The 23,889-nt window shown below is 43.2% G+C and overlaps 1 protein-coding gene across 2 annotated transcripts in view; it reads right to left on the reverse strand.

Moving 5' to 3' along the window:
• Positions 1–23,889, reverse strand: part of MRPS27 (mitochondrial ribosomal protein S27) — an 89,605-nt gene that overhangs the window by 47,877 nt on the left and 17,839 nt on the right. Inside the window, exons 1-3 of one of the 2 annotated variants that reach the window (XM_075932242.2) lie at positions 21,396–21,447; positions 18,837–18,907; positions 14,346–14,404 (exon numbers count right to left, since the gene is read on the reverse strand). In XM_075932242.2, coding sequence (XP_075788357.1) covers positions 14,346–14,404; positions 18,837–18,890 — 113 coding nt within the window. In that variant the 5' untranslated portion in view covers positions 18,891–18,907; positions 21,396–21,447. Of the gene's footprint in view, positions 1–14,345; positions 14,405–18,836; positions 18,908–21,395; positions 21,448–23,889 lie in introns of those variants that run through there. The other variant, XM_006124359.3, reaches the window with a different exon arrangement.

Raw genomic sequence — 23,889 nt, forward strand, 5'->3', positions numbered from 1 at the left:
GCTTTGGTTTCTTTGACCATGGGACTCTGTTCTGGGCACAAGGATTATTAGGAAGAGATGCGATCCACCTAACCAAGAGAGGAAAGAGTATCTTCGGGGGCAGGCTTGCAAATCTAGTGAGGAGGGATTTAAAGTAGGTTCATTGGGGGACTGCGACCACTGAGGTAATTAAGGAAGTCAGATACCGGGAAGAAACACAAGGAGGAACGAGCAACAAAGGAGGACCCCTGACTCGAATGGAGAAGGTAGGGTGATCAACTGGTTATCTAAGGTGTTTGTACACAAATGCAAGAAGCTTGGAAAACAAACAAAGAATTAGAAGCTGTGGCACAGTCAAAGAACCATGGTGGGATGACTCGCATGACTGGAGCACTCTCATGGAAGGGTATAATGGGGGGTGGAGGGAGGAGGAGGAGTCCCACTGTATGTAAGAGAGAAGTATAATTGCTCAGAGCTCTAGTATAAAGATGGAGAAAAGCCTGTTGAGAGTGTATGGGTTAAGTTTAGAGGTGGAAGCAACAGGGGTGATGTTGTGGTTGGTGTCTGCTATAGACAACTTGATTAGGTGGATGAGGTAGACGAGGCTTTCTTCAGACAACTGAGAGAAGCTTCCAGATCACAGGTCCTGGTTTTCATGGGGGACTTTAATCACCCTGACATGTGTTGGGAGACCAATACAAAAGTATATAGACAATCCAGGACATTTTTGGAGAATGTTGGGAATAACGTCTTGGTATAAGTGCTGAAGGAACTGACCAGGGGCCATGCGCAGCTTGACCTGCTGCTCACAAACAGGGAGGCGTTCTTCCTCGTAATTTGAGGTTTACCAATGTCGAACCCTCTCCCCCCCGCGTTCTTTCAATTTATTTCAAAAGAACGTGATTGCAGTGTGGACCCAGGTGAAGATTTTTCAAAAAAAGGGCATTTCTTCAAAAAAACAATGTAGTTTAGACATACCCTTAGATGCTGTAAAATGCTGTACTGGGCTGTAAAATAACATGTTTTAGTGATCAGATTTGCACCATTGTTTAAGAAATATGTGAAGAAGTATCAGAGGGAAACTTGATTTAAATCATTTTTTTTGTTGGTGATTTAAATTGCCTTGATTTAAATCAATTCACCCTGATTCAGAACAAATCAAAACTTTTGTTAGAGGTACAAAATCCTTCATGTTAAGAAGTAAGAGTTAGGTACAAACTATAACATCTATCTTCATAAGTAAATTAGGATGGCCTAACTTTTTCTTTTCAATGACTTCCCCTAACTTTCAGTTGTACCCCAGTAATAATTGAAATACAGTTAGAATATTGCTCGAGTTACTACATTTTCTTTGTCTTATGTCTGTTTTATTTGCCACAAAAGGAAATGAAAAAAAAAATCACACTTGATATAGTAAAGGAATGATGAAAACTGGCAGGTACTAAGCATTAGCTCATGAATGGTTCTTAAGTAAGTGATTATATAATTTACACAGATCTTGCAAATAAGATGATTGAACTCCCTAGGCTAAATCTAGCTGCCTAGGGGCAACTCAGTGCAATTCTGGAGTGGTTTCTTTGTGTGTGTTTTGTGCTCACTTGGGGGCTATTCTACCTTATCCTGGATGCCATAGTCCTTCAAGGATGTTATGTCAACAAATGATCATTTCAATGGTAGCTGGATAGGGTATAAGTCTCAAATATACCTTGCCAGCTATTAGATATCTGAACTGGCTTCTGGAAACATCACTGGCTCTAAAAAGATTTTTCTGAATCTCATGTCTTGCTTATTTATATTCATCTGAACTACGTATGCTCTATGTTCTTTGGCTGCAATTTTGTCTATGGCTGAGCTCGTAAAGTTTCTAAAATATAATTCACAATTTGTTTCCAGTATGGCTTTTTGCCATTTGTAATAAGATGAAGGCCTAAAACAAAAGCCCATGTAGCACAGGCCTGGCGTGAAGCCTTAGGTCTAACAAACAATGGGCTAATATAAAGCAAAGCTAAGGTGTGAGCAAGAGGCAGGCCACTGCTCATAGATTTTGGCACGAACAGGGCTGAAACACTAATTGTTAATAGGCCCACGTGTAGAACAGTAATTGGTTCTGGTCATTAGTTGAAAGCACATTCCAAAAGGATGGTACCACCAGCTCATTAAAAAAAAAAAAAAAACTTTGGTACACACTCCTCACAGATATAGACCCAGGTTCAGGAAAGGGTCTAAAATGATAGCATGATGGATAGAGATGATCTAATCAAAGCACGAGGTACAGGGTGATGGGTGGTATCTAAGACATGTCAGACGATGGTAACCTGACATGTCAGGAGTGGTATGTAACTTTTTTGTACCTGTATATAAAGCAGTGTCTTGGGGGGGACAGTCTATGTCCAGCTGGTAGGGGAAGAGGAAGTTTCCCCCTGGTTGAGCGGAGTCCATTGTTATGAGTTCATATGTTTAGTGATTCGGTAATTTACTGACAACTATTACTGTACTTTGCTTAACAATAAACCTGGCAAGGCACCTTCGATCCTTATCTGATTTGTGGTCTTTGGGAACTCTCTCAGGGTCTGCTGAATAAGTCAAAATGGCACACATCATTGAACACACACGCAAGCAGCCTTCTGGTTATCATCATCAACGGAGCCAGAGACCTGTCAGCAATTCATCAGGAGGACCCCATCTGGCTGACAATACCATTTTGGGTTCAATCTCTGAAATAACCTTCAGACTGATATTGAATGCACTCCAGGTTAACTTTGGGATGAATAAGAGCCAAATCTTGAGTGGTGCTGTAATAACTCAGATTCCCAGGCCCAAAGGGCCCATAGTGATCATCTAGTCTGCTGTACTGTATAACGCAGGATACAAAAACTTCCCAAAAATAAGTCTTAGACCAGACCTTTCAGAAAAGCATCCCATCTTGATTTTAAAACTGTCAGTAATGGAGAATTCACAACATCCCTTGTCAAATTGTTCTGTAACAAGGTGTCCACCCCACACAAGACAAAGTTAGTTAAAAGAGACCAATTAACTTTACAGAATGCACCTGGAGGAAAGCAGGGGCCTGATAAAACCTAGTGGTTTAGAAAGGCCAGCTGGGATAAGCTTACAAAGAGAGGAAACTGGTAATAAGAAAGGACTGTAGAGAGGAGCTTTATGGTCACTCCCTAGAGGAAAAAGGAAGGCAAGTAGGTACAATGAGGAGGTCTAAGGGAATCTTTCCTTGGATGACGGGCAAGAGCCCAAGAGAGGGTGAAATAGCCACACCAAGAAGAAGAAGCCTCAGTTGTAACCCAGAGGACCAAAAGATAGCGGAGAAAGGTAGGAAAACGGCCAGGAAAATAGCTACAAGGCCAGAATTTGATTGCAAGCATGGGATCCCTGGGCTGGAACACAGTGTAGTGGACGGGCTCAGATTTCCCTACTGAGCAAGCGGCACAGACTGAAGCTATGCCTACACTGAGAGGTAAGGCTGAGTTTATTAAGGTTGATTTTTAGCACCCTATTTTGTAAAGTCGAAGGTGAATGTCCCCACTGAGCGCAAAAATTTGACATAGTTCAAAGTAGCTCATCCCCAGTAGGGTGGCAACCATCAACTTTGAGATGCACTGTGGGTACCTATCTCACAGTGCTTGTACCCCTTTGCATTCTGGGTTATGCTCCCAGTGCATGCTCGGGCCAAAACTGTGCAGCAGGAGGTGCAGTGAGTACGTGTCTTCAGTGGCCCATAAATGCACTTGTTTTCTCCCTCCCCACTGCTTAAAACCAGTGGCAAATAGTCCTTTCATGCCCTTTTTTCTCTTGTTGGTTATCCATGCAGACACCATAGCAGTGTAGGCATGGAACCTATCGTGGATCCTGTTAAGCAATATCATCTTAATGCTTTAATAACCTTGGTGTGCCTAATGCTGGAATATGTCAAGAGCATATCCAGAGTGCGCCAGAACAAGGAAGAATCTCGGAAGCCATAAACATGCTGTTCTGTAAAGCACTTGAGTTGAGCAACTTAAAAATGTTGCCAGCATCCGATCCTCTGGACACAGTGTAATGCTGGTTCTTGTGTTGTCAGACAACACAGGATGGTGGGACTGCATTGTTATGCAGGTATGGGACGATCAGCAGTGGCTGCAAAACTTCATGGAATTTTGCAAATTGCTTTCTGCCTTAAAGTGCAAGAATGCCGGAATGAGACCAGCTTTGATAGTGGAGAAGCAAGTGGCAATTGCCCTGTGGAAGCTTGCAGTGCCAGCAGGAAATCAATTCATAGTCAAGTATCAGAGGGATAGCCATGTTAGTCTGGATCTGCAAAAGCAACGAGGCGTCCTGTGGCACCTTATAGAATAACAGATTTATTGGAGCATATGCTTTTGTGGGCAAAGACCCACTTCGTCAGATTCATGATCAATGCAAAGAAGGGAAATTTACAGTGAGGGCTCTTGTGAGCCAAGTAGTCAAAGTAATCAATTCCTTTCTGCTACAGAGGGTAGTGACTCTGGGAAACATGGAGGACTGTGCTGTGCTAGGGTTCCCTAACTGTGCTGAGGTCGAGAGATGAAACGAACATCCCCACCCAACCACCTTGCCAAAGATTGCATAAATCGTAAGGAGTTCTACTCAATGCTGCTGCAGGGGCTGGTGGATCACAAAGGCCATTGCACTGAGATCAATGTGGGATGGTCAGAAAAGGTGCATGACCCACACATCTTTAGGAATTCCTGCCTCTTTCGCAAGCTGCAAGCTAGCTAGGGCCACCTGAGTGTCTTGGGAGGTATCCAGGGACTGGCTAGAGAAGCTGATCCAGTCTCTGCCTCAGGATCACATGCAGCTGCTCGTAGATGTGGCATATTTACGGCGATGCTCCAGACTGTCCATTTGCCTCCTTTGCCTTTTGGTATGACTGCCTCAGCTACTTCATTATCACTCGGCAATGCTGAACATCCCTGGTGTATCCTTTAACCTCCATGCCCTTTGAGATCTTGGCATAGTGCTTCTTTTGCTAGTTCCAGATTCCTCTCCCCACACAACAGTGAGGTCCAGGACCTCCTGTATGCTCCATGTTGTTGCTTGTCTGTGACCCTGAGAACGGGAGCTCGTGGAACTTGAACTCATGGTCAGGTGTACTGTTCAGATGTGCTGTCTGCTCTGAGGTCTGCTTGTCATGCTGGTCACAGAGAAAATTAAATTCAAATTTTTCCAGGGCTTTCCTGTTCACCTGGACAGTAGAGTTGAAATTCATGGCCAGAGCAGTCAACATGAGACAGTACACCTCCTGGAGGCCAAGAACATTGATTTTCATATCGCTGCATCTGCACTACCATTAAATTGACCATTTAAGATCAAATTTAGCATTACTCCTCAAGAAAGCAGGACTACAGAAATCAACTTTACTGTGGACTCGTTTAGAAAATTGACTTAATGCACGTAGGTTCGACCTAAATTCCCAGTGTAGACCAGGCCTAAGTGGACAGGAAGACTGCCTAAGACAACCTGACCAGTGCTACTTGGTACCTGGAATGGAAGAACCTGGTCAGAGGACTAAGTCTCTGAGAGAGAGCAACGGAGTTCAAAGTGAGAGAGACTATGGGGCAAGCAAGTGAAGTCGGGGGATGTCAGACTTGCAGCAAGCCTGTTACATTTGGCTAATTACCCTAATTATCAAAAATGTATGCCTATTTCAAATGTGAATTCGTTTAGTTTCAACTTTCAACCAATGAATGATGTTATACCTTTCTGTGCTAGATTAAAGAACCCATTGTTGAATATTTGTTGAACACGTAAGTACTGACAGATTGCAATCAAGTTACCACTTAACTGTATCTCTATTAAACTCAAAGAGCTCAATCTATTTGTATGGTGTGTTTTGTAATCCTTTAATCACTATTGTGGCTGTTCTCTTAAGCCTTTCCAATTTAACAACACCCTTTCTGAATTAGTAACAGCAGAAGTAGACACAGTATTCTAGAAGTGCCAAATCCGGAGGTAAAATAATTTCCCTCTTCCTAGTCTAGGGTCTCCTGTCATGTATCCCTGGATCACATTACTTCTTTTAGCTACAGCAGCGGTGGGGAACCTCAAGCCCAGGATCCACATCTGACCTCCAAGGCTCAGAACTTCCCCCCAGCATTGGAGAGCCTGCGCCAGTGCTCCGCCCCCCAAACCACATGGCTGGAGTTACGAAATCTAATAGTTTGGGCTCCCTAGGCTCTGGTGTGCGAGGGGAGTGCCCTTCTCATCAGTCAGGGCCCACGTCAGTGAGGATTTGTTTGGTTTTTGCTTCTTACTTGTGTGCGGTCCCAGAATGATTTTTCTGTGGGTCAATGGCCCCCCAACCCAAAAAAGGTTCTCCACACCTGAGATACAGCATCACACTGGGGGTTCATGTTCAACTGATTAGCCAACGTGAGCCCCAAATCTTTTTCAGTCACTGCTTGCTGGAATAGAGCCCAATTTAACTCTTGAAGGTCTCTTGGATTCAAGTACAGCCTACACTCTTTGTTCCTAGTCTTCTACATTTACATTTAGCTATGTTAAAACAAACAGTTTGCTTGTACCATGTTTATCAAGCGATCCAGATTTATTTGAATCAGTGACCTGTCCTCTTCAGTATTTACCACTTTCCCGATTTTTGTGTCATCTACAAACATTATCATGGATTTCATTTTTTTCCAGTTCACTGATAATAATGTTAAAGTAAGACCAAGAATCAATCCCTTTGGGACCCTTTGGGAAACACACCCACTCAGTGATGATTTCCTCTTTAATTACCTAATGGGACCTATCAGTTAGCTAATGTATAATCCTTTTAATATGTAGTATGTTAATCTTATCATATTAGGATTTTTTGATTCTTAATCAAAATGTGATGTGGTATAAAATCAAACACCTTACATAAGTCCAAGTCTATTACATCAGCACTATTTCCTTTATGAACCAAATTTGTAATCGCATTATAAAGGCACATTAGTTTGACAGGATCTATTTTTCATAAACCCACGTTGATTTCCACTGATTACATTACCCTCCATTAATTCTTTATTAGTAAAGTCTTGTATCAACTGCTCTATTATCTTGCCCAGAATTGATTTCAGGCTGACAAGCCTATAATTCCCTTGGCCATCCTATTTGCCCTTAAAAAACAATTGGATTAACATTAGCTTTCTTTTAATCTTCTGAAAATTCCCCAAGAGATCCAAGATTTATTGACAATCGGCATTAGCAATCCAGCAATCCTTAAAATTTCCTGCCAACTCCTTAAAATTTCTTGGATTCAAGTTATCTGGACATACAGATTTTAAAAATATTTAATTTTAACAAGTACTCTTTACTATCCTATAGTGATACTAGGGAAATGGAAAAATTATCATAACCATATGATGGTTTTTCAGCTGCTTCCCCCCCACAAATACAGAGCAAACATTTATTGAACACTTCTGTCTTTTCTGTACTAGTGATAATTCTATTATTTGCATCTGGTAACTGATCGATACCATTGTCAGCAGGCTCCTGCCCAGGTCCTGGAGCTGCTGCTGGCTCCCAGACCCACTGTGGCAGCCCTCTGCTCGTGGCAGGTTATGGGTGGGGGTTGCTCCTGGGTTAACCAGTTAACCAGTACCTGGTAAGCATCACCTGATGAAGGCTAACTGGGTATCTGTTCACATCCCTATTCCTTTATCAGTTTTCTTCAATTCCTAATTTCTAATCTATGTTCATTACAATTAACTTTCCTCTGATTAAGATTACTTCCTCTGATTAACCTCAGTGACGCCTCCACAGAACAAGGGTTTTCCACTGAAGTTAGATTATTTTATACACACGCCGTTTTAACCATTTGCATGTCTTCACCTGCTAACTTCAAAACATAATTTCCTAAAAAGCAATTAGTGTACCTTTTCTGGCCATTGTATGTGTACTGTAGAAACTCCAACTTTAAATTACATTCATCACGTCTGAGGGAGAAATAACATGCAGGACTAGACTGAGTTGACCAGATAATTGAACAACTGTGTTATAGGAAAAGAAAACCATTTAGTGCCATGATAGACTATTCTGTGAAGGGGTCTTGCATCTCTTGCTTCTGCAAACAACTCCAGTGATGTAAAAAACAGCTACTCCGGTGAGGTAAGGATGTTAAGTAGTGAGTAAAAGACTAATTGTGTACTTGATTCAATTTGTATCGAGTACACAATCAGCTGATAAGAGGCCACTGCAGCGCTGTAGTTTAAATATAGTAGGAGGGAGAAATAACGTCTGAGGGAGAAATAACATGCAGGACTAGACTGAGTTGACCAGATAATTGAACAACTGTGTTATAGGAAAAGAAAACCATTTAGTGCCATGATAGACTATTCTGTGAAGGGGTCTTGCATCTCTTGCTTCTGCAAACAACTCCAGTGATGTAAAAAACAGCTACTCCGGTGAGGTAAGGATGTTAAGTAGTGAGTAAAAGACTAATTGTGTACTTGATTCAATTTGTATCGAGTACACAATCAGTTGATAAGAGGCCACTGCAGCGCTGTAGTTTAAATATAGTAGGAGCCGGGCATGCAAGCAGCCTGGGCCCAGCGCAAGCCGGGACTGCTTCAGTCCTGGCTTGCACCAGGTCCCACGCTGCACCTCTGCCTTTTAAATGCAGTAAGAACCAGGTGGCTCAGCTTATCAAGTAGTCAACTAATCGAGTACTCTTTTAAATCCCTAAGGAGAGGAGGGGCTGAAGCATTTGGTTCTTCATGAACAGTGGAGATTGTCAGATTTGTAGACACTGTGCCTAAATTGCTAAGAGTATGGAAGGTTAAAGGCTGGTTACCAGTTCACAATGATTCCTGCAGAGATTATGAACTCTGGGTATGCAAGGTACAAACCCTGAAAGACAACAGATGATTAGGACAAAGGCTCCTACGATATTGCTATCACCCCAACTGGGGTCTACGTGAGGCATGATTTCATGGCATCTCAAAGAAGAAATAAGCTTTTGACAAAACTAGGCCCCTAGTTTGCATAGTAACATGTTACAATATGTTATGAAATAACTTCAAAGAAAGGAAACAAAACTATCACAGTAGTGCAAAAATCATCCTACACATAGTGCAGGAGCAAAATTTCTATTTAATGCATTGAGATCATTTTATTACGTAACATTTTGGGATGATTTGTTGATCCATCTAGCCTTCAGCTGCTTGACTTGCAGAAAAGTATCTAATCTAATCTATGACAGCAAATATAGAGCAAGCAGGTATGCTCCCTTCAGAATAAATTTATTTTGTAACATGAGATATTAGATCATATTGATACTTTGGCACTATGAGGAACCAAGCTAATTTCACGCATCTATAGCTTTTGTGGACCTGAAATGGCTTGAAAGCTGAAATCAAGCTTTAAAAAATGTAATTTGCTACCAATAGAGATATAAGAATAACATACATAAAAAGCTTCACAGCTTGACATTGCATTGTTTTGCAATTATAATCACATACTGGTGTTTAAAAATAATCTTATAATATACATCCAAATTGATGGAAGTACCTGCACTTTTTTCAAAGGACGAAGTTTCATACTCCATCTCAATATCAGACCAGCAGGGTCAATAAAACACTATTCATCTGATGAAGTGGGGTTTTACCCATGAAAGCTTATGTCCTAATAAATCTATTAGTCTCTAAGGTGCCACAGGACTCCTTGTTGTTTTTGCTTTTACAGACTAACACAGCTACCCCTCTGAGACTGTGCTTAGACAGTACATCTACGCTGCTGCTGCTGCTGCTGCTGCTGCTGAGAGTCTCAGACATACATCACTTCAAGACTCTTCTTAATTTTAAAGCAAAGCTGACTCATCTACAGTGGACCTGACATGCTGGATTGGTATCTTTTTACATATCACCTTTTCCTTCTCAATATTATGATTGTATGCTTAATACAAAACAAAAAGCCTCTCAAGTAGGGTTTCCTGTAAGCTACATGGCTGACTAATAAAACTCATGCAGGGGATTAGGACTGCTGTGCACAGAGCTGCTGTGGTCTCCCCCCCCCCCTCCCCTTCTCTCTCACCATAGCAGTTCCATGCTGGCCCTGCGGGGCTCCTCCCTTTCTCTCTCAAGGCAGAGTGCACCTTTCCTCCCCCACCAATTGCAGCAGGAGAGCTGACAGAAGTGCCCTGGGCACAGTGGGGGGACAAAGTGGGGCAAACTGTCAGCCTTTGATGCAGATAGAAAAGCGTTTTGAATTCTGAATAGAACTTATGTTGGGATGCTTGGAGATGAAAGGATTTTAAGTCAGACAGTAACAAGAAAAAAGTAATAGAAATGTAGCCGTGTTAGTCTGGTGTAGCTGAAACAAAATACAGGACTATGTAGCACTTTACAGACTAACAAGATGGTTTATTAGATGATGAAAGTGGAAGTGGGTCTGGCCCACGAAAGCTCATCATCTAATAAACCATCTTGTTAGTCTTTAAAGTGCTACATAGTCCTGTTTTTTGTTTTAACAAGAAAAAAGGTATTCAAAAGATAACACAAAGAGGAGCTGACATCATGCTTCAAAATGGGATTTCTAGTCATTAACATTCCTCACAATTCTCCACACAGCTATTCTTGACAGTGCAGGATGCTGAGTTGTGGTTAGCGACCCACAGTTTTAAAGCAGAGACAGTTAAGTAAGTCTAAATACATGAAGCACACTGTATTTTAGTATACTAAATATGTTAAAAAGCTTCAGAGGCATAGCCAAGTTAGTCTGTAACTATAAAAACTTAAGAAAACAATGAATAGTCTAGTAGCACCTTAAACACTAACACAACATGTAGTTTTGTTAATCTTTAAGGTGCTACTAGACTATTCGTTGTTTTTTAAGTTTTTCTAAATATGTTAAGCAATACTCAGGAACGCCCCTGTATTCACTGAATGTGCACAATGTTTTAGCAATGTTCAAAAACTCCCTGTCCACACAGCTTACAATTTAAAGGTCCAATACTCCCAGTATGCAGGAATAACCACAGTATGGGAGTGAAAACTAGAGTTTTCTTCTGATTCTTTCTCCAAAAAAGTTTGCCCCTTTGCAAATGGGATGGAGCCTTCATGCCTTAAACCTGCAGCCCTTTGCAATCACAGTGGGTCTTGGCAGATCTATGTAGTGGTCAAGAGCATCTGAACTGCTGCTTGCCTTTGTAAGAGCTGTGCTGACATAGGTTCTTAGGCCTCAAAGTCTTCCTTATTGAGGGCAACATTCTGCAGCATGGAGGAGGAAGTGTTAATCATTGCGGAATCCATTGCTGTAACTCATGTGGCTGTGCCACTGGGATTTTGAGGGGGGACACGAGACAATCCAGTGAAGACCAGGTTGGTGCCCCAAGCTCTTCACATTCCACAGAGACTATGACAGGGTTATAAAAGAGATGAGAGGGGCTTTTAAGCCAGTTCCTCCACCCCAGCATCAGCTCCTGCCTGCTGCCCCCCTTGCTGCCTCTGTGGGAGGCAGCAAAGGGCAGTGGGTAGGCAGGCAGCTCTATGGAGCCAGCACATGAGCAGAGCCAGCTCAAAAACTGTCTCCCCACATGTATCAGCTCCCATCTCCCCACCCCCACCCTGTGCTGCTGACCCTCTTATACAGAGGCAGCAGCACCAGGGGAAAGTGGCTTGCGTGAGTCCATATGCATGGGGAGCTAGCTTGAAAGCTGTGTAATACACTAATTGGTTCCTGTCTGTACTGGCTTCTGCCTGCCCCCCTCACTCTCTCTGCTGTGCCTGTCTATCAGAGGCAACAATGTAGAGATGGGGAGGAGGGGGCAGGCGGCTCCATGGATCCTGTGCTTGTGGGGAGCTGGCTTAAAAGGTGGCTCCCCATGGTGGCTGGCTCTTCCCTTCCCCCTCCTTGCTGCCTCTTATACAGAGGCAGCAAGGAGGGGGGGAGAGAGAGTATGTATTGTTGATAAGATTAACCAATACGCTTGGGCTTATCGGATAATCATGTAGTCAACTACATGTTGACATCCCAATACCCAGCACTGAAGAAAAATGTTTTCATTCCTTCCCATATTAAACATTTGCACTAACATTTAAACAAAAAAAATTAAACACAGAGCTATTTTACAACATTAAGGACACAACAATCCAAAAGAGAGTCATTCCTAATTGAAGTTGCTATTCCTTCTTTAACTCCCCATGTCCTTTTATGCCTGATGGCTATGACTGGCTGAAAACTGTGCAATGTGCATGCACTCTCTCACTCTAACAACCTCCCAGCTGTGAAGAGATTTCCTTATAAACCTGTCCTTTATGTGAACTCCAGACTAAGTGCGAAATGTGAAGAAAAATAAAACAGATCCCACGTTTATCTTGTTTCCTCAAGATAGTGCATTCATTTTAATTGAAAAGGGAAAGTGATGTTATAAATGGGTTTTGTTCACATTTTCACCTGGATTACAGACTTTTCTTTGTGGTTGAGCTTCTTGCTTACATACATTTTGAGAACAAATCATTTGAGAAAACAATATTTCTATTATCTTCTCAATAGGTTAATGATACTAAAGTCGGACAGGATAACCAATCAAACTGTATATGCCAGCTCCTCCCAACACCAACTCCTGCTGCCCCCCTTGCTGCCTCTCATATAGAGACAGCGGAGGGTAGAGGGGGGAGAATGTGAGTAGTCAACTCAACTACCTGATAAGCTTAAGCTTATTGGGTAGTCAACTAATTCCACGAGGAGTACAGCTAGTTCGGATTAGAAGTCTAATCCGAACTAGCTACTCTGTGCCGCGTGTAGCCGCGCGGCACGGGGTTCGAGCTAGCCGGGATTTAAAAATGGCGGCGCCTGGCTTATGCAAATGAAGCCCGGGAAATTCAAATCCCGGGCTTCATTTGCAAGTGCGGTATGCCTACATTACCCTCCTAGTTCGAATTAGGAGGGTAGTGTAGACATACCCTTACATCCCTATAACTCTCACACTTACACGCAGACACCCCTCTGACCCTGCTGCTGCCTCAGGGGGAAGGGAACAAAGGGACAGGTTGCTCTATGGAAGCCGGTGCCCGCAAGAAGCTGGCTTTTAAGTGGAACTGTGCCAAACAAAGTGGAATTCTTTGAGTGGAATACCTCTCAGAAGAGTGCAACTCTCTCCCTATTATACTACAGGTTGAACCTCTCTACTCTGGCACTCTTTTGTCAGCAACATCCATGGTCCAGCATAATTTTAGTTAGCCAGATGTCCACTTATCATGGGTGTGGCCAAGTTTCCCCAGTGTTCTGCGCTCTTATTTAGCTCTAACTTACCCCTAAATGTCTTCTAAGATCCCAGTACTGAGTGGGGAAAGTGCCACTTCTATAAAGAAAAGAGCTTCTAAGTATCCACTTCAATTCAAAGATTAGTTTGGGCAAAAATATGCTTATTTGTGAAGTGGAAAGAGTTGGTAATGCTGCTAAACAACATTGGCTTCCCATGGTTCTGCAAATTCTATGGTTCAGCACTGACCAGGTCCTGAGGGTGCTGGGCTAAAGAGGTTCAACTTGTACAACTTACTTGCTAAAATGACCATTAGTACTTCCAGATATATAATTACCAGTCAGGGTAAAGGGACATGCAGTATGAACCTACGTATTCACAAGAATCTCTCCTCTCTAATTTTGAAAATATAAGTCTCATCAGACTATATATATTGCAATGCATACAGAGTACTGACTATTTCAGTGATCATTCAGATTTACTTCCCTCTCATCAAAGATCAAGATGGATGGCCAAACATAACATAAGGCTAAAATCTGCTTATTAGACAGATTCCTCTAGAACTAGCGAAGTAGTATGTTATAGTGAACACGCAAGTGAAAAAGTATAAATCAATCACACAGCTTATTCAGAACAATGAAAGTTGAAAGAAATACGAGGAGTAATGGTAGTTCGAACTAGGAAGCCTAGTTTGAACTACCTAGTTCGTGCCGCGTGGAGCCGCGCGGCACGGGGTTCGAACCAGCCAGGATTTTAAAATGGCGGCGCCCGGCTTATGCAAATGAAGCCCGGGAAATTCAAATCCCAGGCTTCATTTGCAATTGCGGTATGCCTACATTACCCTCCTATTTTGAAATAGGAGGGTAGTGTAGACATACCCTAACTTAAGGCATAACCGGGGTACATATTAATTGCTCAATTGCACAAAATCAGCATGCTTGATCAGCGCGAAAGCCACAGGAGAGGAAGCAGAGTAGCCATACTAGCACCAACAATAACAAGATGTCTCACAAGTTAAGAACAGATATGTACTTTAAATCACAGAACTCCAAGACAATGAGTGGGAAAGTACCATTCCTGTAAAGAAAAGGATTTTATTCCTGTAAAATATCCACTTTGATTCAAAGATTAGGTTGGGCAAAAAGATGCTTACTTGTAAAGGTAATACTCAGCTTGATCTAACTCTTCTCGTGAAGAAATGTTGTCAATAAACTGATTTAAAAATAAAAAGAAATATTTTAGTACACAGAAATCATAATGCATATTAGAACATTAAGACATTCATTTTGGTTCACATTTATTTGTCTAACCACACCAAAAATCTTAACTTTGTTAAACAGTGATAGAAATGTAGCCGTATTAGTCTGGTGTAGCTGAAACAAAATACAGGACTATGTAGCACTTTAAAGACTAACAAGATGGTTTATTAGATGATGAGCTTTCGTGGGCCAGACCCACGAAAGCTCATCATCTAATAAACCATCTTGTTAGTCTTTAAAGTGCTACATAGTCCTGTATTTTGTTTTAATTTTGTTAAATAACTGACTTCATTTTTACAATGTTTTCTCAAATGAAAACAAGCAAAAAAACATCCAGAACATGCTGTATAATTTGAAGAATCACCAACTGGGCTGTATGAGATCCAGAGACATAAAAACTAAGGATGGTGTGGTGGTTAGGGCTTGGACCAGGAATTAAGAGATTTGAATTCCATTCCTAGCTCCATCCTCTGACTTGCGTCAAATCCTTTAACCTCTCTGTGCTTCCATTACCTAGCTTAAAAATCATCCTTTTCTTCCCGTTTTGTCTTGTCTGTTTATATTGTAAGATCTTCAGCACAGGTGTTATCTCTTGCTATGTGTATATACAGTGCCAAAACAACAAGATCCCAGCTAGTCTCTAGGCATGTACAGTAAACTTCCGATAATCCGATACCTTTAGGACCCAGGGGGTGCCAGATTATCAGATTTGCCAGGCTATCGGAAGGGGGGGCTATAAGGGGTCTGGGGTGGGAAGGGATGCTACCCCAGACCCCTCATAGCCCCCCCTTCCGATAGTCCGGCTCTGCCCCAGGCGTCCCTGATTCAGCCGCTGCTGGTCAGTGTCAGCAGCGGCTGAATCGGGGACGCCTGCAGCAGAGCAGCTGGAGTGCTGCCGGGTTGGTCTGGTAGCGCCTACCCTTGGTGCAGTGAGACCAACCCGGCAGCACCCCAGCTGCTCTGCCCCAGGTGTCCCCACGTCAGCCGCTGCAGATTCTGATCAGCGGCTGACTCCAGGAAGCCCCAGGCAGAGCTGCTCTGCCCCGGGCTTCCTGGAGTCAGCCACTGGTCAGTTTCCGCAGCGGCTGAATCAGGACGCCTGGGACAGAGCAGCTGGGGGGCTGCCAGGTTGGTCCCACAGTGCCAAGGAGCAGCGCTACTGGACCAACCCGGCAGCACCCCAGCTGCTCTACCCAAGGTGTTCCCAAGTCAGCTGCTGCTGATACTGATCAGCGGCTGACTCCAGGAAACCCGAGGCAGAGTTGCTCTGCCCCGGGGTTCCTGGAGTCAGCCGCTGGTCAGTTTCAACAGCTCCTGAATCCAGATGCCTGGGACAGAGCAGCTGGGGCGCTGCTGGGTTGGTCTGGTAGCGCCAACCCTTGGCGCTGCCAGACCAACCCAGCAGCACTGCAGCTGCTCTGTCCCAGGTGTCCCCAAGTCAGCCGCTGCTGAAACTGATCAGGGGCTGAATCGGGGAAGCCCGGGGCACAGCAGCTCTGCCTCGGGCTTGCTGGAGTCAGCCGCTGGTCAGTTTCAGCAGCGGCTGAATCGGGGACAGCTGGGGTGCTGCCAGGTTAGTCCCGCAGCCTCGAGGGGCAGCGCTATGGGACCTACCCGTCAGCACTCCAGCTGCTCTGCCCCCGGCTTCCCCGATTCAGCCGCTGGTCAGTTTTAGCAGCGGCTGAATCGGGGAAGCCGGGGGCAGAGCAGCTCCAATGGTCTGGCTGCCCAGATCACTTCCGGGTTCCTGATGGTGCCAGACCATCAGGAGTGCCGGACCAACAGATGCCGGACCATCGGTGTTTTACTGTAATACTAAAAAGAAAGCAGGGGTAATAGGGTCGATTCTGCTCTTATTTACACCAGTGTAACTCCATGGAGCTACCGCTGATCTTTTCCAATGGAAAGTTCTCTCTAATTTAGACAATATTACAAAAAAATCTTAAATTAAAAACAGACATCAGGAGAGGAGAACAGGAGGAGTTATGGGAATCTGCTAGATTGTTTTTATTCCTCAACCTTCAGTAATTATCGCCGAACTCTCACAAGTTTTATATTCAGTCAGAAAGCTACAATTCAACCCAAAATGTGTTATCTCTCCTTCTCTCTTTTTTAAGCAAAGCTTTCTGATCCAAAAGCCACTAAGGTCAATGTGAGCCTTTTCACTGATGTCTTCAAGAGGCTTTGGACCAAGACCATACTGTCCTGCAAAACTGTTTACAGTTTCTCCCAGTGGAAGCAGTTACAAACGAGATGACTTACCAGAATTGAGGCCACAAAAAGTGTTTACTAACTGCATGAAGTGTTTTTTTCCTGAATGAAAGGGTCTGACAACTCCACTGGTAACTCCAGTGATTGTTGATGGGTGTGAATAGTACTGCTGAGTTTCCAATACATCAAATCAGCTATTTCTCTTTCTTGGCGTAGTTCTGTGGTTTGAAATTCTTTTAAAAGCAAGCATCATATGTGCAGCACTTACTAGCACAATCTAGAAAATAAATCACAATCCACTCCCCTACCAAAAAAGGAAGGCGAGTATAATAGGCTAAGATTTATAATATAATATTTATAATGCGCTGAAGCCTAGAACTTTAACAGGGTTCAAAAAAGAACTAGATAAATTCATGGAGATTAGGTCCATCAATGGCTATTAGCCAGGACGGATAGGAATGGTATCCCTAGCCTCTGTTTCTCTGGAAGTGGAAGACAGCGAGGGATCAAGTGAGAATTACCTGTTGTTATCCCTCCCTCTGGGGCATCTGGTATTGGCCACTATCGGCAGACAGAATACTGGGCTAGATGGACCTTTGGTTTGACACAGCATGGCTGTTCTTATGTTCTTATAAGAACCACTTATTGGCTAAATTTAACCCAAATCAACATGCTGTCAAGTTCTGCTGAAGTGAGGGAGAAAATTGCAGTGGTAGAAAGTGGCCAAAATCCCCACTCTGGCGGGAGGCCTAAAGAGGGAGGAGAATGGATGGCCAGGCAGTGTATTTCCCTGAAGTTGCCTAGACAAATGGGATTCCTATAGAGCAGCAAGTCTCATCCAGGGACACACGTACCCCAAGAGTATGCAGGGGGTACATCAACTCATCAAGATTATTTGCCTAGTTTTACAACAGGCTACATAATAAGCACTAGCAAAGTCAGTACAAATTAAAATTTCATACAACGACTTTATACTACTGTATATGCTATGCACGGAAGTAGAACAATATTAATATTCAAACTAATTTATTTTGTAATTATAGGGGGGAAATAAGAATGTAAGCAATTTTTCAGTGTGCTGTCCTTTGTGTCTGATTCTGTAAGCAAGTAATTTTTAAGTGAAGTAACTTGGGGGTATGCATGATGAATCAGACTCCTGAAAGGGATACAGTAGTCTGGAAAGGTTGAGAGCCACTGCTATGGAGCACCTAGTGCAGGGGTGGCCACATGTGGCTCTTCAGAAATTAATATGCAGCTCCTTACATAGGTACCAGATCCAGGGCTGGAACTACCTGTGCCAACTTTCCACTGAGCCGGAGGGTGCTCACTGTTCAACCTCCAGCTCTGCCCTAGGCACTGTCCCTTTTACTCTTCCCCTCTAGGATTCTACCACTTCTTACCCTCACCACTCAGCCTGTCACACCCATGCTTCCCCCCTCCAGTGTCTCCCACTGAGAGAGAGCTGATCACGGTGGGCAGGAGGAAAAGGAGAAGGAGGCACTGACTGGTGGGGCTGCCAGTGGGCAGGATGTGCTGAGAGTGATGGTGGGGAGATGATCGGGCTGGTGACATAGAACTGTTGCTCTTTGGCAATGTGCATCGGTCAATTCTGGCTCCTTCTCAGGTTTAGTTTGGCCACCTCATACCTAGTGGATTTTAAAGCCGTTGCTGTCACAAACAGAAACCACAAAAGGGTGGGCAACAGCAGCTTTGCCAGCACTCAATAGGGATGGATGGGTCTTTTTACCTTTGGTGCACAGCCCAGGCTGGTGCAGGGGATTTTAAGTTATACTCTTCTGTGCCAGTTTCAGTGAATCTAATCTAATATGTATATATTAAATATACATATATGATCTGTACTCTATGTGATCTGTACTGTATAGAGCATCTAAGGACTCAATAATGGGTCAGGACCTACTGTGGTAGGCACTGTATAAACACATCATAAAAACATAGTCTTTGTGCTGAAAAGCTTACGCTCCAAGTACAAGAATCAGTGAAAGCAGGTGGCTATAGCAGAGTTTTATACAGCTTATGATTCAATTTAGCAATATAACAACACTTGTATAGTTGGACTCTGAGCACAGATAAGAAATCAAGTGAACTCATAAGGGATAAGTTAAGTATTCTCATGTCACACTCCACTATTAACAAAGGTGAGTTTTCTTTCTTACCCGTGATATTGTCAAAGAGCTGACGGGAAGATTTCTTTCGTAGGTTCTGTCCATTAATGTGGCCAATTCAGCTGTAGAAACACAAATAAAATTATTTCCCACCAACCAAAGTTACTGAGAGAAACTGACAGTAAAAGATTAACTCTTTTGCAAACTGGAACAAGGCCTACTGTCATGACATTGAATATCGGTTCTTAGCAATGTATTTTATTTTCATTTGGAGTTAGATGGAAATACATGGAGGATTTTTTCAAAATGTTTGATATTGGGAAAAGACTTATTAATCATAAAGCAACAGGTGAAATTAATAAGTGCCTAAACAAGCTGGACAGATGCCTTGAAAGTTCATTGTTGGTTTCAAGTTTGGTGTTTACTGGACAATGCTTCTGTTTTTGTTTTTTCTTATCATACATATAGTAGCCCAGTGTCTGTGCGTCTGTAATGCTGATGTACACGGCCATGCCCCCTGGCCGTGTACGACAGCTACCTGCCCCCCTTCCCCTGTGGCGCTCTGCACTGCTCAGCTGGGCCCCAGCCAGAGGGAAAGGGGGGGGGGGGCGGGGCGCTGACGTACATGGCCAAGGGGCGTGGCCATGTATGTCACCGCCCCCCTTTCTCCTCCCGCCGTGGTGCTGAGTGTTGTGCCCCTCGGCCGGGCCCTGGTGGAGGAGGGAAAGGAGGGGGCGGTGACGTACACGGCCCCGCCCCCGGCTATGTACGTCAGTGCCCGGCCCTCTTCCCCTCCCTCCGTGGCGGCTGGGCTGAGTGTTGCGCGCTCATTCAGGCCTCCACGGGAGAGGAGGGGCGGGGCGGTGACGTACACGGCCAGGGGCGCTCAACTGAGTGCTGCGCCCCTCCGCCGGGCCACTAATTTGCTTTTAATAGCGCCTGATCAGAGGCATTTGCTGGTCTCTTCTGTTAAGCATGTCACATAAACTGCAACTATGAGATCCTTTCCCTATGATAACAGAACAAATATTTCCAATAAAATGTTATGTTAATGTAATTTACGTAGTTCATTTACCACACCTTTTGTTATTAAGAAATGAGTTAAATGTAAATGTGTTTTATAAGCACATCACTAACTATGTTAATTTCTTAAAGTAATATATAAGAGAAAAGTATTTCCAATAAAATATGCTATGTTAATGTCATTGACGTAGTTCATTCATCACACCTTTTACTATACTATACCCGGGCAACGCCAGGTATTTCTGCTAGTTTTAGAATAAAATAAAAACCACAGAACCAACCAACACAGTGATTGAAGCCCAAGAAGAAAAACATCAAATCACAAATGGATGTTAACATCTCATAAGCCTGTTCCAATAATGCCCAACATGGTACAGATTGAACCTTTCTAGTCTGGCACCCTCAACACCTGACTGGTGCCGAACCAGAGAATTTGCGGAACCACCGGAGGTCAGTATTGTCTATCAGCATCAACAACACTTCCACTCTTATTAGGCTCTAAGATGACATTTCAGGATATATTAGAGCTAAATAACATTACAGAACACTGAGAGAGAGGAAATCCCTATGGAATTCTTCAAGAATCTCCTTCCTGTGGGTCCATATGATGAAAATGACATCAATGTAGCATAAGAAGAGTAAGGTTAGCGGACGAGAGCTGAGGAAACGCTGTTCAAGGTCAGCCATAAAAATGTTGGCATATTGTGTAGCCATGTGGGTGTCCCTAACTGCGTCACTGACTTAAAGATATAAATTGTCTCCAAATTGGAAATAGTTGTAGGTGAGGACAAAATCACAGGTGTGCAGTGGCATCATCACGGATAGCGTTCCTGACAGCCTGTAATCTGTCTTCCCTGAGAAAGTCAGTGGTGTCTCAAAGATAGTTAGGAGTGTTGGTAGCCTGATGAGAGCGTCAATATAACTAAACAAGCCTGCTGTGTGTGTGCCTATGCTTCAAATGATAGGTCGTCTGGAATTTTCAGGTTTGTGTATCTTGGTAGCAGATAGAAAATTCCTGGTCAGGGATTTGGGGAAGTGTTTATGTAGATTTGGTCCTGACTCGTAGCAAGAAGTTTCATGAGCAGATGGTTTAGGGTTTTTTGGTATTCTTTAGTGGAATCAGAGGAGAGAAGCCTGTAGAACAGGGGTGGACAAAAGGGCCTCAGTGGGCCGGATCCAGCCCCCCAAGCCCTGACTGGCCTACGGGCAGAAGGGGGAGTGCACAAAGTCTCCTCCTATTGCCAGGGGCATCGGTGCCCTAGAGGGAATCTTTGGGGGAGGCAAAGGTGCTCCCCTACCCCCAGACTAATCATGGACTGTGGGTGGGGAAGCAGGAAAATATCCTGGCCCCGACCCTTCCACTTTAGGCCCTGCCCCTTCAGGAGAGGCCCAGGACCACTTAAAAAATTTCTGAAGTGGCCCCCGGCAAAAAATTATTGCCCACCCCTACTGTAGAATCTGGTATTAGTGAGTTATCTGGCAGCCTGCTGTTCATAATCTGTTCTGTTCATGATGACTACAGCACCCCCTTTGACAGCCTCTTTGATTATGAGGAAATGCTCTTCTGTGCCCAGGAAGAGACCCCACCTCTGCCCGATGCTGGATGGCTGAGATGTAGGGCAGGGCATGCCTCTCCCAACAGCTGCAGCGAGAGCAATGTACCCCAGCTCTGGCCTCCAGCGATGCTGCAGCCTGGCAGCCAGAGGTCCGCAGCCCACTGCAGCTGGCAACCACCACTCTACACAACAGATAACAGTTGGAAAGGACTGTTGATTCTTCGCAACAGTGATAAAATTCAAACAGTGGAATGAATTACTCCCCAGGGCCAACAGATATAGCAGCAACAGCACACTGACAGCAATTACCAGAAGACTAATTGCAGAAAGGTGCCCACCTGAGCATGTTAAGCGGAGACTATCTAGAGTTTTTAATCTACAGTGAAAAGAACAGGAAATATTCAAAAAGAATCTCTTCGGTATTTAAACAAAACCACAATATAGTTCTATGATGAATGAATGTACAGCTTGAGAAATACATTTGTAGCAGCCTCTTTCAGAATTCATTGACTTTTGAGGATCTAATACATTTCTATCTCTAGCTGAAAGGTGATGCCTAGGACAACTTTGAGTGTTGATGTTCAGTCCTGAAAGGCACTCACACAACTCCTACTGAAGTATTTGAGAAAGACACATATGACCTGTAGGATTAGTCATTTCATCAGTGAGTGAAGTTGGAAATCTGTCAGCACTTCATCACGGAAAGAAACATGCACCACTGACACTGCTTCCTCAGTCCCAGTATAAAAAAATCACACTAAAATCAAAGCTTTAAGTATAGGAAAGAAAAATCATTTAACGATATTGTTCAGCCAAACTACGGCTTCTACTGTAGCTACTAGAGAAGAATGAATAATTTGCACTAAACATATTCCAAGTTCACTTTGGTGTGAACAGAGAGACGAATGTTTATTTTCTGAATTTCATTATTTTAAATTGTTCAATAGTGAAGTGGGTTGCTATTTAACAAAATATTAGCTGTGCTGCAAATTATGAATGTATTGTGTGTAAGTGTGGAAAGCTGGTAAATTGGCTCAAATAATGTCAGTTCACCTATCTGATCACAGTCAAGTACTCCAGCAAGAATGCCCCAGAAGTAGGGGGTGGACTGCTTTACAGACTGCATTATTGTGCCATTCTTTAGAACATCATTTCATTGTGATTTTTATTTTTCTAAGTAACTTGTTTTGTGTAATTAGGCATAAGTATCTAAGGCTAATCTTCAAAAACTAATGAATTCTGAAAGAGGCCATGTCTTAATCTTTCATTAATGAAATAACAGATTAGTGCTTAAAGCATTTTACTTTTCTACACTGTTTGCAGGATCCACACTGGGGACCACTCCAACCCGGCCAGAGCAGTCCCCTGCACTAGGGCTGGCTCTGCCAGCTCCCATGTGGGGATTGGCGCTGCCGTTGGCTCCTGGCTCCTCGCCTCCATTGGAACAGCTTCTACCCGCAGAGCACCAGAGCTGCCCTGCCTGCTGCTCCAGCTCCCACCAGTTACTGGTTAACTAGAATCAGTAAGCATCACCTGTTTAATCTTTCACATCCCTAGTGTTTACATGGCCAAAGTGAATGTGTATTTAAATTCTAATACATATCCACAGAAAATGTGGTAATTATCAAATAGTAGACTAATATGATCAACTCTCACATATGTATGCATACTAGGTTAATTTTTACTGAATTATTATCTTTCATAAAAAAGGTAATTTTCTTCAGACTATAAAAGATTTGGCATGTATTTTTAAAAAAAAGGGGGGTAACTTAAATTCAAGACATCATCTTCCTCTCTCAGTCATGGGAATAATAGGCTTTAGGATGTCTGATCATTTATTTTTAAATCTGTTCCTGGAAACTAAAATTTCTGCTCCCTACAATTAGGTGGCTCGGGATGTACTAATGAAAGAAAGTCTGTCATCTCCCAAGTTACTGATTTGAAATTTAACTCAGGTCAGAAGTGGCTAACTTCAGATTGCTGTTTGGTGGCCTGGAACATGAATGCATTTCAGTTCAATTCCTCAGTAGACGTCATTCTATCACACAAACCAATCTGACAATTGACATCCTTATGACAAAACATGGACGTGGTATGCAGACTGCACTGTCCAATCTCATAAAGGTGGTTCATCAAGAACAAGGTTGAAGCCCAGTGATGAGGCAATTCTGAGACCTACGGCATACTTGTACTGTGAGTGGGGACATACTTCAGTACAGAACTGTCAAGTGCTAATTCAGTTTTTATAAAAACAAAATGCTTGGGAGGGAAAAATCCTGCCCCGTGTTGGGAGATTTAATAATGGCTGGAATCAAGAGCTTATCCTATGCCTTTAGTGTGTGAAAGGAGAAAGAATTATACTGTAAGAGAAAGATGAATTATGCTGTAATAATTGAATAAGTTGAAGGAATACTGTTTGTCTCTAAACAGGAAGAAGAAAAGTATGTTAATGTTGTTTGTAGGTATGCAGATTCCAGAGTGCTAGCCAGAGTTAACAGGAAAAGGAACATTAGGTGTTAGGCAGA

This window comes from Pelodiscus sinensis, chromosome 6, assembly GCF_052426305.1.
Source record: "Pelodiscus sinensis isolate ZL-2025 chromosome 6, ASM5242630v1, whole genome shotgun sequence".
Classification (NCBI taxonomy): domain Eukaryota; kingdom Metazoa; phylum Chordata; order Testudines; family Trionychidae; genus Pelodiscus; species Pelodiscus sinensis.